This window comes from Brassica oleracea, chromosome C8, assembly GCF_000695525.1.
Source record: "Brassica oleracea var. oleracea cultivar TO1000 chromosome C8, BOL, whole genome shotgun sequence".
NCBI lineage: Eukaryota > Viridiplantae > Streptophyta > Magnoliopsida > Brassicales > Brassicaceae > Brassica > Brassica oleracea.
This window is the reverse complement of record NC_027755.1, coordinates 16,133,932-16,150,119: the sequence shown is the minus strand read 5'-3', so window position 1 is coordinate 16,150,119 and position 16,188 is coordinate 16,133,932. Positions and strand designations below refer to the sequence as shown.

Below are 16,188 nucleotides of genomic sequence, written 5' to 3'. Positions count from 1 at the left end.
GAAGAACCTGATATTGAAAGATGTCTGAAAGAAGACATAAATGGAAAAGTTTCAGAAGAACCTGATACTGAAAAATGTCTGAAAGAAGGCATAGATAAAGATGATCCAGATGACGAGAAGGGAACAGAAAAGTATGAGATTTCCATCAACTACGCCCGAGATGAAAAGATATGGATCAGGAATAAGATAAAAGATGTTGATGGAATGTTCTCCTTTTCTGTGTCCAAAGAGATCGATCATGAAAATGATGATCCCGATCCAAGGTCCATTTTGGAATGTCAGAAAAGACATGATTGGGAGGAGTGGAAAAAGGCCATTCAAAATTGAATTACTCTCCCTAAATAAAAGAATGTCTTTGGACCTATAGTTATAACGCATGAGAACGTAAATCCTGTTGGGTATAAGTGGGTATTTGTGAGAAAAGTAAATGAGAAAAATGAAGTAACACGATATAAAGCCCGATTAGTTGCTCAAGGTTTTTCTCAGAGACCGGGAATTGATTTTGAGGAAACGTATTCCCCGGTAATGGATGCAATTATGTTTAGATTTTTGATGAGCTCTAAAAATCTTGAGATGCATCTCATGGACGTTGTGACTGCATATTTGTATGGATCGTTGGATAACGATATATATATGAAACTCCTTGAGGGATTGAAAATACCAGAGGCATTGAAAGAAAAATCCAGGGAGATTTGTTCGGTCAAGTTACAGCGATCACTATACGGATTAAAGCAATCCGGACGCATGTGGTACAATCGCTTAAGTGAATATCTTTTGAGTAAAGGATATGTGAATAATGCGATATGTCCATGCGTTTTTATAAAGAAATCGTCATCTGGCTTTGTGATCATTGCTGTATATGTAGACGACCTGAACATAATTGGAATTCAAAAGGAGGTTGATGATGCCCGAATTCATATGAAAGAAGAGTTCGAAATCAAAGATCTCGGCAAGACAAAGTTTTGTCTTGGACTCCAGATACAGCATCTCCGAGAAGGGATATTTGTGCATCAATCAAACTATACGAAAAGGATATTGAAACGCTTTCGTATGGACAAAGCGACTCCTTTGAGTACTCCAATGATTGGTAGATCTCTCAATGTTGAGAGTGATCCTTTTAGGTCCTGCAAAGATAGCGAGAAGATATTAGGTCCAGAAGTACCTTATATGAGTGCTATCGGTGGGCTGTTATATCTTGCAAGCTGTACCAGACCAGATATTGCCTTTGCTACAAACCTCCTAGCAAGATATAGTTCTGCTCCTACTCGCAGGCACTGGGACGGAATAAAACATGTATTCCGTTATCTTTAAGGTACAGTTGATTTAGGGTTAATGTATTTTAGAAAACCCGAGTTTGGTATGGTTGGTTTTGCAGATGCAGGATACTTATCAAATCCTCATAAGGCTCGATCGCAAACCAGCTATGTTTTTACAATTGGTGGAACCGCGATTTCTTGGCGGTCCCAGAAACAAACTCTGGTTGCGACTTCTTCGAATCATGCTGAAATTATTGCGCTTCACGAAGCATGTCGAGAATGTGTGTGGCTTCGGTCAATGAGCCACCACATACAAGAATCAAGCGGAATAGTTAACAAGAAAGAGCCGACAAAAATATTTGAAGATAATTCGGCTTGTGTTGCTCAACTCAAGTAAGGCTACATTAAGAGTGACAGAACAAAGCACATCCCTCCAATATTTTTCTCATACATACGTGGACTTGAGAAAAATGAAGAAGTCGACATTGAGTATGTACGGTCATGCGAAAATCCGGCTGACTTGTTCACCAAAGCTCTTCCGACTACAACATTCCGAAAACATGTGTACGGCATCGGAATGCGGCATTTGTACGACCTGTGAAGAAAAAACTATGTCCATTATTCTCAGGGGGAGATTACAACAGTGTACTATTTTTCCCTTGTCATGTTTTTGTCCCAGTGGATTTTTCCATGACTAGGTTTTTAACGAGGCACTACGTAATACAAAATGGATAATCAAAGGGAAGTGTTACGTATGATTATCCATTTAATCCCACGTAGTAGGACACTTGTCCACTCCAAGTTAATTTTGTGCATCATCATCTTTTTTTTTTTTCATTTACTCCATATGTGACCGACCTATTGTGCTATAAATAGCACTCATCCTCTTTACTTTGTCCGTACAAAAAGAAGAAATAAAATCACTCTTTATTCTCTCTCTCTCACGTCCAACTTCTTCTTTTACCAAACACAAAACAATAGAATACTAATATATAATAAATAAATCAGTTATACTTCCTTACTTATATTTTTTTTGTTGATCAAACCATACTTGCATTGATCTTAATTATGTTTAAGCTCCAACAGAGAAGGAGGATACAAAGGGGCTATTAACAGCCAAACAAACAACAACAATAACATAAGGGATAAAATGACGATACAAATCATAAAAAAGACTCATATGAAATCGTATCACAACAATGTCATAAGCTTCTTCAAAGATCGCATCTAGTGTAACCCGTAGGACCACACACACTGCACCATACGCAGAGAGCATTCGATGGGAGGAAGATCCTTGCAATACCAACGAAACATGTTCATCCAATTCACTCCATATAGGAGGAAATATTAGGAAAGAAGACTGATTCAACTGAGGAACAAGCGGGAAACTATAACCTGCCACATCCATATTCCAGGCCTGAAGATGACAATGAACTTCTCTTCCACCTGCCACAAAGAAGAGAGATACACAAGCCTGGAACCCGTATAAGAACTGCATACTGCAGACGATCGCGCCAAGGCGATATAAATTCTACTAGAGGTCGCAAAGGTAGAACCTAATAAAACTAAATCCATCGGTATATCACCAACTAAAGTCCTATACCTCAGTTCCAATGTCACCCACACAAATAACTGTCTAGAATATTCTAGATTAGCAGAGTAAAAGAAGCTAAGATGACCCTGAAAAACCTTACACGAACGAGTGGTAGGGAGGTCGAAACAAGAACTCATTGAAGGCCAGTCGACACACCCAAACACAAACCTGTATATCACAGGAGAAAGAAACCCGTAGGTTAATGAAATGTCACTAGCGGACACATGGGAACCACCACCACCACCATTCTTTGTCGCCATTCTAGATGGAGGTTTTAGAGTTGAGATCTGGGTAAAAGCTTGAGTAGATGGTATGGAGAAGAGACAGCCACAGACGGCTGATGAAACCACAAATAACAAGAAGGGAACGTCACGGCCTCGAGTCTCAGGCGTCAAACTTGGGAAATCCAGATCTGGGTTTTGAGTCATCGCCAGAGGAAAGAGACTGGAAGAGGTGTTGAGGCGTCAGACTTATATTATAACAAGAATTTTGTAGTGAGAATCCATTCTCTTTTTTCCTAACTATTACTGTCACACAGACGAGTAGTTACAGTTAGTCAAACAATAACAATCTACTTACGTTATGCCAGTTCCATATACTGAGGTTTATTAGAAAATAGTTATATTTCAAATAATTATGAAAGACGTGTTATATTTCAAATAATTGTGAAAGCCAATGTATTATCCTCTCAACTCACATAAGAAACAAAGATGAAGAATGTTGCACATCAGACATATCTTTTAGAGCTTCGACATGAACTACCAACTTCAGCCATTAAAGATTATAATATAAGAGAAATACAATTGTATGATGTAATCACCTTAGCACTTGCCCGAGCTCCAACAACACAGTTTTTGCAAGCATAACCGTATCCTGGTTCTTGAAATCATAGGGTTCACAGTGGATATAACCATCACCAGATTTCTCAAAATTCATCCCTCATGGTTTCTGTTATTCTATTAATTATAATACAAAAGATAAAATAATAACACACCTTAAATGAATTATTGGGATGCATAGAGTTGTACATACACTTCCCACATCCTTTTTATTAGAAGAACATTCAGTCAATCAAAACCAGCTTTAATCATATCAATTAAAACCTGAGCCTCTTCGTTATATTCTAACAATATGATACATTATTTCAAAATAACAGTGGACGAGAAGTACCTAACCCCAAATGAATGCACTAAACCAGTTTCAAAAATAAAACAATATTAAAGAGTCTAATGTCTGGAACACAAAAAAGGCTTAGTGCATAATAAAATAACATCGCACATGTCCTCTAATTGTAACATTGCATGACAAGCAACAAATGGGTTTTTTAAATAAATTAAAGCATCTAATCTAAGTCCATTGATCCTTTGACAAACAAGTAATCAATCAAACCACCGAACAAGGGGTAATTTTTTTAACAACATAATTTACAACTTCAACAAAGGATCACACACGATGGACGACCCAAAATATTAACACCTAAACAAACTTAATAATCCAATGCTCCATACTACCAAGGTATTGACACACTAATCAACGTTAACTTGATTATACATTAACTGTGCATATTTGTTGAGAATATTTTGATTATATTTTTATACTGAGTTGTAATCCAGAATTATATTTTAACTTTAGTTAGATTTGTAATATATTGTTTTCTGTTTATAGTTTAACAAATAACATAGTACATAGTAATATTCTTTATAGAAGTTTTAGTGTATTTAACTCATGTACAATGTTCATTGTCAAAAAAAAAAAAAACTCATATGCAGTGTTTTAGAAAGTTTTTTTATTTGGTATGAAATATACTTTTTAAATAAGAGATAATTTAGTTTTACTTAAAACAGTGAATATTTGATATTAGCTTTACCTATTATAATTTTAGTAAAATATATTATAAACATTAAATAACATATAAGAAAGACAAAATTCCCTAAAATAATATTTTTTAAGTTTTTGTCATAAAAATATCATTCAATGAAGAAAATGACCAAAACTTTTTTTATTAAAGGCAAAAAAATACATTTATACCATAGGGTTAACTAATCTAGACTTAGTGTTAGAGTTAACGGGTAGGATTTTGAGGATATGGTTTCAAATTTTAAAAAATAAAAAATATAGATTAAAATTTCAAAATAAAAAGAGCTATTTTGATCATTTTTCTTATTAAAGACTATTTCGTGACAAAAACTTAAAAATAGATATTTAAAAGAATTGCCCTATAAAATAAGTAATAAACAAAAACATGATATAAATAATATATATAGCAAACTGAAATATCATATAAACAACTACCAAAAACAAGCAAAATATATCTTATCACATATAATTCCTCCTCACATAAAACTTTCTAAAAAATAAAAATCATTATCATATACATCGTTCATAAATGCAAACCTGAAACTCAAACCACAAAATCGTACAAAACTTAATAACCTAGATCACAACTAAAGTATATCCCGTCTGTACCCTACCCTAGTATATCATAAGTAAAAGTTATTGCCGGCCATAATTGATCGCCCACAATAATAAAATAAGAAATCCCCTAGACTATATTTACGAAGTGATTTTGCCACATGTTCTCTCTAGAATCAATTTCACAAAACAAATATGACATGTCTATTGAAATTGATGACATGACTTCCAAAAAAATATGACATGATGTCCATATTTCAATATTATGCTTCCGATTTCATACACGTCTCTGATGTTTTCTAACAGAGAGAGAATATGTTAACAAGATTCTATCCTGAAACTCAACACCTAAGAATTTTTAACGTTAAGAGATAATTTTTAAGATTAGTTAAATAAGTGACCATCTGTGAATATGTTATTATTTTTGTATCCCCTAGACTATATTTGCGAAGTGATTTTGTCACATGTCCTCTATACAATCAATTTCACAAAACAAATATGATGGCTACTGAAATTGATGACATGGCTTCCGAAAAAATATGACATGGATAATTTCATTTATTGTTGATTTATATTTTTGGCAAACTTATTAGAATATGGTAATAATTCATATATTACATTTAATATTGATATTTCTTTTTGGTAAGCTTTTTTTAAATATGGTAATATCTCATATATCATCTATAAAATAAATATATTCATATATAACATTTCAAATTTTGAAATGTTATTATTTTTGTATAATTATACAATTTGTATTACTAAAGCTTTTAAAATTTTCTGCAATTTTTTGAAAAATTAAATATCTAACCGTAAAATCATTAGTTTCTTATATATCTACAAATTTTGTAACTATTGTTTAGGCTAAATTTTTGATAATTATACAATTTTTATTAGTTTATGCAAATTAATTTAATTTATATCAAATATATATTAAATATTAGTAAGAAAATAGTAAAATATATAATATTTAATAAATTTATTTTTAAATATATATTAAATTTTAAAAATTCTTTATTGTAAATGGTGCAGGAAAACACCCAGTTAGAAGATGTATTTTAAGTGGGGCACATGCTGAGAGGCTGACACTTTGGTCAGTGTCGAGGTGGGCTGAATATTACTACGCATGTAAGACGGCACAAACTTCTTTAGCCTTTCCTGAAAACGGAACGCGAGTACATCTTCTTAAAAACATTTACACAAATGTAAAATTTAGAAAATTAAAATGTTAATAAATTTTGGATTTAATAATTTTGGAGTTTTAATCTTATATCATAACTCTTTTTGATGGTTAACACTTCTTATATATTAAAACAGAATTCACAACCTTGATTCATGTGTGATTTTTAAAAAAATGGATTTAATGGACCATCACTAGAAATCAGTTATCATTTATTCATTCATTACTAATAATATGACTTATTATAACATTCCCTAAAATATCAAGTTGGTTTTGATATTCAAAGTTAATTGACCTGTCGACAGGATAAAGTCCAAAATAGTTTAAAACCACTCTTCGGTTCGGTTTACAAACCAAAATTCTGTTACATGCCTACAAAAAAATGGACTTAATAAATCATTATCAAACCAATGCATCATCGTTTTTGCTCAACCGTAAATATAAATCATTAACAAACAGTCCTTAGACTAAAACATTAACGTATAGTTCTAGAATTGTAAATGTGAGTTGTTTGTTATTTAAAAATACACTATAACCTCTGTTTTATTCACTTACACGTTATATAATATATGATCAAGTGATGATCCACCTCTTACACATCCCCTTAACATTTCACTTGTAAAGAAACATTAAACCGGCCGGTTTTAGTTTTCAATTTCTTCTTACACATTATATACATGATCACGTATTCATCACACTGATCCGGATTTCAAACCCCTTATCTTTAAAACCAATGTAACAAGAATTTTCAAATCCATAAATCGGTTGCAACACGAATATCAAAACAAGGTCCGGACGAGGTAGTCCAAGTGGCAGGACGGGCCTGTGGTGGCAACCACCATCCGGGTTCGATTCCCCCCATGCGGAAACTACCCTGCATCTTCTGGACACCAAAGCGGTACTGGGTTTGATCCAGCCCAGGTAAAGCCCTCTCGGGTGAAGTGGACCGCTGTCTGACCGGGCCCAGGAGAATGATCCGCGAAGCGGGAAACCCCTGGATTATCAAAAAAAAAAACTATACCAATATTCTAAATGTAACTTGCATGGGACTTTTAGAAACTCACAAATAACTACCATAAAACGTATATATAAATAAGTTTTGTTAACAACTCATTCAGTATATTCTGACAATATATACATATCCGATTTCAACAAAGATATCAAACACTACAATATAGATAACCATAAAATCTTTTTTCATAATATCCAACGTTTAAACCATAAATTAATTACGAATTTACTATAGTATCTATTCTATTAAAACAGCAGTATGACCAATTGATAAAAGTAGGATCCAACTAATTTTAAGAAACTGATTATTTTATAACTGCATCAATAATATTCATTTTTATTTAAAACAACCTACCGTAACTCCTTATATAACTCATAAGAATCAAACGAAAATGGTGGGACCACTTCTCTCAACTACATTGATTAACCGACGTGTAAGATGTGAATAATTATACTTTTTTTTGTTGTTTCCAAATGTGGTTATGCCTATTCATATTACCTCAATTATAACCATCTTATATATTATGCATAATGTAATACCCTTTACAATCCCTAATATAAACGTTTAATATTTGACCTAACATCAGTTAATATAATACGTTCAAAAATATACAAATATTTAAATGTTTTTAAAATCTATTCTATTAAATTATGAACATAATCTATTAATAAAGGTTTAATCCAACTATTATTTTCTCCATATAACCTACTTAAAAAATAAATTAAATATTTGATAACTGCATTTTAAATAAAGCAAAATAAACAAATTATACAACACATAATTTGTAACTTCCATCCCAAAATTCTCGGTACCCACATATATATCACCGACAATTTTGTTTTTTGAAAAAATTTTGAATATGACAATAAAACAATATTTTACTAATCTTTATATATATAGTTACGATTTTAATAATGAAATAATAATCCGAAAATATATATAGAAGAAGATACAAATACATGTGAAAGTTTGAAACAATCTATTCAATGAAAAAATATACAATCAACTTATTAAGTTTTAAAAATTGATAGACACATATATATTATAATATATACCAATTTAGAATTGAAAACAAAATATTTATATAAAAATAAATGAAAACAAAAATCCGCGCGGTTGCGCGGGTCGAGATCTGGTTAACAATTAAGAAACAAGAGAATTTCATATCGATCAGTAGCTAAATCTTACAACAAATTAAACAAACTTCTAATCATTTTAATGAACCTTATTTCACTCGAGTACAACTTTTGAAACACAACACTAAACATACGTAGAAAAAGAAAAAAGTAGATAGACTTTCTATCCACAGAAAACTCGACAGTAAAAATGATTCAGTAGTTTTCCGCCTTGCTCCGGATTTCGATCTCGTGTCTTGACGCAGGAGATTCTCTCTCTCTCTTCCCAGTTTTTCATTTTTCCTTTGCCTCGCTCTTTTACTCAGCGTTATCGCCGATATGTCCGAGTAGGCTTTGAAGCTGAAACCCTAGATCTTCCTCGGGGGCTGATAGACACTACAAGAAAACACAAAATTAGCGACTAAATGTAATGAGGAAAATAAGTCCTCGTAAATGTACGTCTTATTTACGAGAACCTTACGAGGAAAAAAAAATCAACGTAATTTCGTCGTAAAATAGCGACAATAAAGTTTCGTTGTAAAAACGACGCAATTTAACGTGGTTTTTACGAGGAAACAAGATTTCGTCGTAAAGTACACGTAAATATAACAAGGAATTTACGACGAAATATTTTACGTCTACTTCGCGTTGAAATTTATGATTAATTAATTTTAACGTTCTTTTTATTTTTGCAGGTTGATTATAACTATTCAGATTACCCCACATGGTTTCATGAATTAATTCAAGGTCCAGTTGCAAAGGTCACCAAATCACCGATGTATTTCACACGAGACTTTACTTTTCATACATATGAGTATGGTAGACATTTGGCGACAAATAATTATGGAATATGTGTGAAAGGCGAAACAAATTTCTATGGAATCTTGCAGGAGATTATTGAAGTGGAATTCTCAGGGTTATTGAAGCTGAAATGTGTCCTCTTCAAATGTGACTGGTTCGACCCCGTCGTCAACCGAGGTGTTCGATTTAACAAATTTGGTGTAGTTGATGTCAATGGTTGACGAAGGTACAACAAATTCGAGCCTTCAATATTAGCTTCGCAAGCAGACCAAGTCAGCTTCCTTCCATACCCTCGGATGAGAGAATCAGGAATCAATTGGTTTGTCGTTGTCAAAGTTACACCTCGTGGACGAATAATCGGTGGAGAAGAACAACCATTGCAAGAATAGCACGTCAATGAAGTCGAGGAACCTGAACAACAAACTGATGACATCCTTCTTATTGATCTACATAATCGTGAGTACGAAGATCGTCCCGACGATACGACAGACGAAGCTGTTGAAGACGAGTTTAATGAAAATAATGATGTTTCTAGTGATGACGAGCATGTCAATGATGTATCCGAATGATGATGTAATTTTCTTAAATATGATTTATTTTTAGAGTTAATGCATGTGTTTAGGTTGTTTAATCATGAAAATTAAATTATATATTTTGATTTTGTGTAACTCAATTGGGGGTTTGGGGTTTATAAAGAAGAGTTTGAGTGTTACATGAAGTTAAGGAACTTGGGGTTTTGGGGTTTCGGGTAATAGGGATTTGCATACCTTCCTCGTAAAATCCTCGTAAAAAAACACGGGCCTTGTTATTTCCTCGTAAATAAAAACACGGGCCTTGTTATTTCTTTGTTAATTTATGACGATTTTATGACGAAAATGAAAACACGGGCCTTGTTATTTCCTCGTAAATAAAAACACGGGCCTTGTTATTTCCTCGTAGATTTACAACGATTTTACGACGAAAATGAAAACACGGACCTTGTTATTTCCTCGTTAAATAACGAGGATTTTATGACTACAACTACTTCTATAAATAAGCACACCCCTCCCATTCTAAACTTGCACCCAAAAAAAACTAATCAATAGTTTTAAAAAACCTGAAGGCAGTGCACGGTCACTAGAACATTTCTGATCAGTTTCAAATGCTATTTGGAATTAATAAGTACTGTTCTAGTGCATGTGTCTTCCTTCAGTTTTTTTTTTTGTAAATTGAAACACTTTTCATCGTAAAATCGTCGTAAATTAAAACACGGTCCTTGCTAATTCGTCGTAAAAAAACACGGGCTTTGATAATTCCTCGTAATATTACGACGATTTTACGACGAAATTGAAAACATGGGCCTTGTTATTTCCTCGCAACAAAACACGGGACTTGTTATTTCCTCGCAACAAAAACACGGGCCTTGTTATTTCTTCGTTAATTTACGAGGACTTTACGAGTACAACTACTTCGATAAATAAGCACATCCCTCCCATTCTAAACTTGCACAAAAAAAAAACTAAACAATAGTTTGAAAAAACCTGAAGGGCGTGCACTGTCACTAGGACAGTTCTGATAAGTTTCAAATGCTATTTGGGATTGATAAGACTATTATGGTGCCGGTGCCTTCCTTCAGTTTTGTTTTTTGTAAATTGAAACACTTTTCATCGTAAAATCGTCGTAAATTAAAACATGGGCCTTGCTAATTCGTTATAAAAAAACACGGGTCTTGCTATTTCCTCGTAAATTTAAGTAGGCTTTACGACAAAAATTAAAAAAGAAAAAAATTTCGTCGTAAAATCGTCTTAAACAAAAACACGGGCCATGCTAATTTGTCGTAAAATAAAACGCGAGCCTTGCTAATTTGTCGTAAAGTTACGAGGATTTTACGACGAAATGTAAGTCTGTATATATACCCTAACCGAATCACTTTCTCATTTTGTAGTCATTTCCTCTCCTTCTCCTAGCAAGGTATTCCTCTCTACTTCCTCTCTTATTTAGATTAGGTGGATAGTTTAGGGAAATTAGTGTTGATTAGGTGGTTAGTGTAGGGAATAATTTGTAGATAGGTTTATGGAATTTTTTGATAATATCGGAAGATGATTTTTAAATGTTAATTAATAATCTCGTTCCAGAGCCATCCCGCACACAAGAAGATGAGGAAGAAGTACAGAGGAGGAGTCAAGACCTCTTCGAATGCATAACAACAACAACAACCCTTAGTTTTTTTCATCTTTTTATTGTATTATATTAAATTCGAAACTTAAATATTTATAAAATATTTTTGTTTGGATTTATTATTTACGTTTTTAATATTTTTGGAATAATTTAAAAATATTTTTATTTCATTATACTTTTTTTGTAAAAAATAAAGAATTGAAGCTAATTTGTAGCTAATTTACGTCAACTTCACGATGAAACTGAATAAATATTACAGAGGAATTTACTATGAAAGGCACGAAGATTCCTCGTAAACATTACGTGTAAACAACGACGAAACTTAGTGTACATTTTACGAGGAAATGTTTACGTGCACTTTACGAAGAAATAGTTTACGTGTACTTTACGAGGAAATATATTACGTGTAGTTTACGAGGAAACTGTTTACGTGTATTTTACGAGGAAAGTGTTTACGTGTCGTTTACGACGAATGTACTGATACCACTTTACGAAGAATTATTTCCTCGTAAGTTTACGACGAATTAGCGAGGAAATATACGTTACGACGAACGATTAACGAAGAAATGGTTTTCGTAGTTAATTCGTCGAATTAACTACGAAACCGTCGTCGTTATTTATGTGTTTTCTTGTAATGAGATCTGGTGGTTAAAGTTCTTTTCTGGAGCTTCGATGAGGCGGCAGTGGTTGTAAGGCAAACATAGTTGGCTTTTAAAGGTGAGGTTTTGACGAATTCTCGTTTTCCTCTTTGTAGATTCTGTTGTTGTCCTTGGCAATGGTAGCAAGGGTAGGTATCGACTCTCTTCTTCGGTTTTCTCCTTGTTTTTTTATTTCGAAGGTTTTTCTTTGATGTGGAGAGGAGTTCTTTGCTCTCCTTCAACTGAATCTTCACGGTGGTTTGTGGTGGTTGTGTGGATGTCTTGACGCTGTGATTCTTCGTGTGTAGCTTAAAGCTTGCGGATTTGTTCTGTCGTTTATGGTAGAGGAAATATCTGTTTGGCAGTTTCTCTCCGTTTGCTTGTGCTCCTCATGTTAAGTCTCAAGTTTCTCCAGCCTTTCATGTAAGGCGTGTCTCTTCTTCTCCGAATCGCGTTTGCTCGTGCTCCTCATGTTTGGTCTCAACTTGCTCCAACCTTTCGTGCAAGGCGTGTTTTTTCATCTTCAAATCGTAATTTATTGTCATCTCTTCACCAGTTCGAAATCAGTTTCACATAGCGAATTGGATTACGTTCTCTAGTTACAACCAGGATGTCGTGTAGCAGCTCAAATTTAGTCAGTCTGGCATGTTTGCGACTTGGAGACTTGGGTATATAATAGTTTCCGGTGTCAAGGAGTTCATTTGGTTCTTTGGCATGTTTTTCTGTGTTTTTTTTCCAGGATATGAAAACTCTTTAAACTGATGAGCCCCCATTGCAGTCTGTATTTTGTTTGGAGGTTATGTGATTGTAGTTTTGACTAGCGAAGTTATTGCATTCATCACGTGATTGTCCGGTGTCTTAGCGCTTCATAGACCGAGTCGGTTACAATGATGATGATGTCATCGAGATCCAACCGCTCTGGCATGAAGGAAATAAGACGGCGACAATCTCTTATGCTTGAGAAACCGCCGACAGTAAATATGTTAATTTCACTTTTTCGGTTTACTCAAAACTGGCTAGTAAACTGCGTAGGTTAGGTTTGTGTAAAGGGATTTAGTTGGAAACGATCTAAGGTCAGATTTAAAGTTGTAATTGATATCGAATTTCCGGTTTGGGCCGATTTTTGTAATTATAACATATAATTTAAAAAACACTAACACACATAAGTAAAAGATAAAGAGAAGATATATATCATGCACACTATTTTATTTATTTTTCAGTAAATGTGGTATTTTAATATTATACACACTAGGTCAGTCCCCGGGCTACGCCCGGGTTATTTTGTATGAAAATATTATAGCAGAATATCATATTAAATTTAGGTGTTGATTGCTTGAACCCAAAAAAATGTAGTTGTTAATGCTTGGGATGGAAGGGATATAGGTTGGTCTTAATTTTTTTCAATTATAAAATCTTAGTATCACTTTAAAACCCAATTTCCTAATTAAAATCCAACACGTCTTTATTTATACATATTAGTAATTATAATTCTTTACGGATGCAATTCAATTATAATTCGTAATAATTTATTTTTTTATTAAAATTTTAAAACAGGGGGAAACAATTATGGAGATGAGATAATGGATCTATTGTATATTAAGCAAGTAGTGCTCTACAACATGGGCAAGTTAAGGTTTTTTAATTTATTCTCTATATTTTTAAATTGATTAGCATAGAATGAAAGAAAGAAGATGAGTTTCAGATTTAATATAGGTGTAGAAATCTAAAGACAACAATGATAAAAAATTTAAAATGTAAATGAATCAACGTATTAAGTCTTGTGAGAAAGAGAATAACAATCTGAATGATGCATGAATTAGAATCACTCTGTGCTGCATGGTTTTGCATGATCTCTTATTTTCCTTTTGAAATGCTTAATGCAATCAATTGATTTGTTGAAGTAGAAATTTGTTGCTGGTGATGAAAGCAGTAGTAGTTTGCCTGGAACATATTGGATATCATTGTTATGTTGATTTTTAAAAAATAGATCTTTATTATTTTGAATATGTCTGTAAAAGTATTTACCTTAGTAAAGTTTAGGAATTATGCTTGTGATGATGATAACTTTAAATTTCCTATCCTTCTTGCTTTGTAGGATGCTGAAATCTGCTGCTTGGGTGTCGCACAGTATGAGTTTTACAATTGTCGACCTGAGATAGTGATGTATATATGAAGATGATTATTATTTCGTTTTGTACTATTGTGTTAGACTTACCTGTTCAGCCGTAGACCAATCGTGGCATCAATATTGAGTTCTGGGTGGCAAGGTTTTATTTTTTTGTATTATGACTATCTTCCCGACGACATCTGCACATTGATTTTAGAATAAAAAACTATGTTTATTTAATTAATAATGGAATGACTTACTTACCTGGTAAGTAGGTGGGTGTAGTTGCTAACCGCAATAGATTTCTGTAGTTCTGAGGAACTAAAGTGTGAACTGGATATACCGGACCGTCGAGTGTGACGTTCAATGCTATTGTTGTTTGGTCGACCCGAATGTAATACGGCAGTTGGGTGAGTTTTCGATGTCGTGAATTATGTATGACAGAAAATCCTGAAAATTCATATATATCTCCCTCGGTTAAATTTTTTGGGTCATTTGGCTGAATGTTTCCGGTGAGTCAACCTTCTAATAGTTGTCCCTGAATGTGAACAAAATTTGTTGTGCCGAACCAATTAAGTAAATAGTGAGTAGTTTAAACCAAGTACATATATATGTATATGTTAAAGTTTTAATAAAGGCTTACGTGGTGGTCATAGCACATGAAGCCGATGTAAATTTGAGTATTATCTGTTTGGTGTTTTCGGATGTCCCAAACACTTCTTATACATACCGTGATATGGCGCACTGAAATCCCTTCCTGAAGTTGGTGGATTCTTTGAAGAATGTGTTGCATGTGAGATGTCACTGTAAAACATGCAATTTTAATTAAGGGCATACATTTTTTAGAACTTTACAAAAGAAACTATCTTCTGGTATTAACACTTTAGTTTAGTTTTACTGTTTGATTCTCTTAAAACATATATTAAATTATACATAATCTTACTAATATATATACAAATCTAAGGCAAAAATCAAACGATATGAAAATAACAAAAGTAATCAAAATTTTAATATGTATAATAAAAATATCTTAGTTGAATTGAAAAAGTAAATGTTATCTAATATATTCAAATAATAACCAAATAGTAGAGATATTATATATCCAAAATTACACCTCTAATGAAATGCCAAATTGAATTGCTAATATTTTCTAGTTTTTTTAAGAAATACAATTTTACACAATTTTGGACGAAAATATATTTATCCACACAAACAATATTATAAGATAAAAGTACATAACAAAATTTATTTATTAAATTAAGTAATTAAACTAAATTTACATCAAAATATATATAGCATTGTTCTATTTATTTTATGTAGCTGTTGCAATGGGACATGTGATTTCAAATATAGCAACTTTTATACGAAATGGATTTATAATATTAGCATCATATCTTTATTTTATTTTATTCAAGGTACAAATATTAATAAGTAAACAATAACAAATCTTCTTCAAATCTTTGGATTCCTTTTCTGGAAAACAGATTTCCAAAAATTGGTTATTTAATTTATCTATCAGAAGTTTACGCTGCAATTAAATTTTAATTCAGTTTTAGTTAAGCCTGAAGAAACTGTCATCAAAATATGTTACAGTTATATTAAATTGGAACAAAGAAAGTACCCTCTTCCATTTCCTTGTTTACAAATAATTAATCTTTGTCAATCATAGAGTTTAAACCGGGTAACTAGCTTAAATTACCGAAAATAATTTGTCTTTGTCAATTTCCTTGTTATGTGAATTTTGATTAAAATATATCAGTTTCATTTTTTTGTTTTTAATTGTTAAGTAAGTTAATAATTTCCTTATTTATTAAAAATATTTTCCTTTATTTTGGTATGTTTTAAAACATATTATAAACAAATAAAATTCAATAAGATGTGACTAATGAAAAATATATTAAAACGAAATATAGGTT

At 32.6% G+C, this 16,188-nt stretch overlaps 1 protein-coding gene across 2 annotated transcripts in view; it reads right to left on the bottom strand.

Moving 5' to 3' along the window:
• Window positions 1-8,674: 8,674 nt before the first annotated feature.
• Window positions 8,675-16,188, bottom strand: part of LOC106312795 (abscisic acid receptor PYR1-like) — a 21,871-nt gene continuing 14,357 nt past the window's right edge. For both annotated transcript variants that reach the window (XM_013750449.1, XM_013750452.1), the window contains one exon: window positions 8,675-8,965. In XM_013750449.1, the coding sequence (XP_013605903.1) occupies window positions 8,888-8,965 (78 nt within the window). In that variant the 3' untranslated portion in view covers window positions 8,675-8,887. The remainder of the gene's footprint in view (window positions 8,966-16,188) is intronic.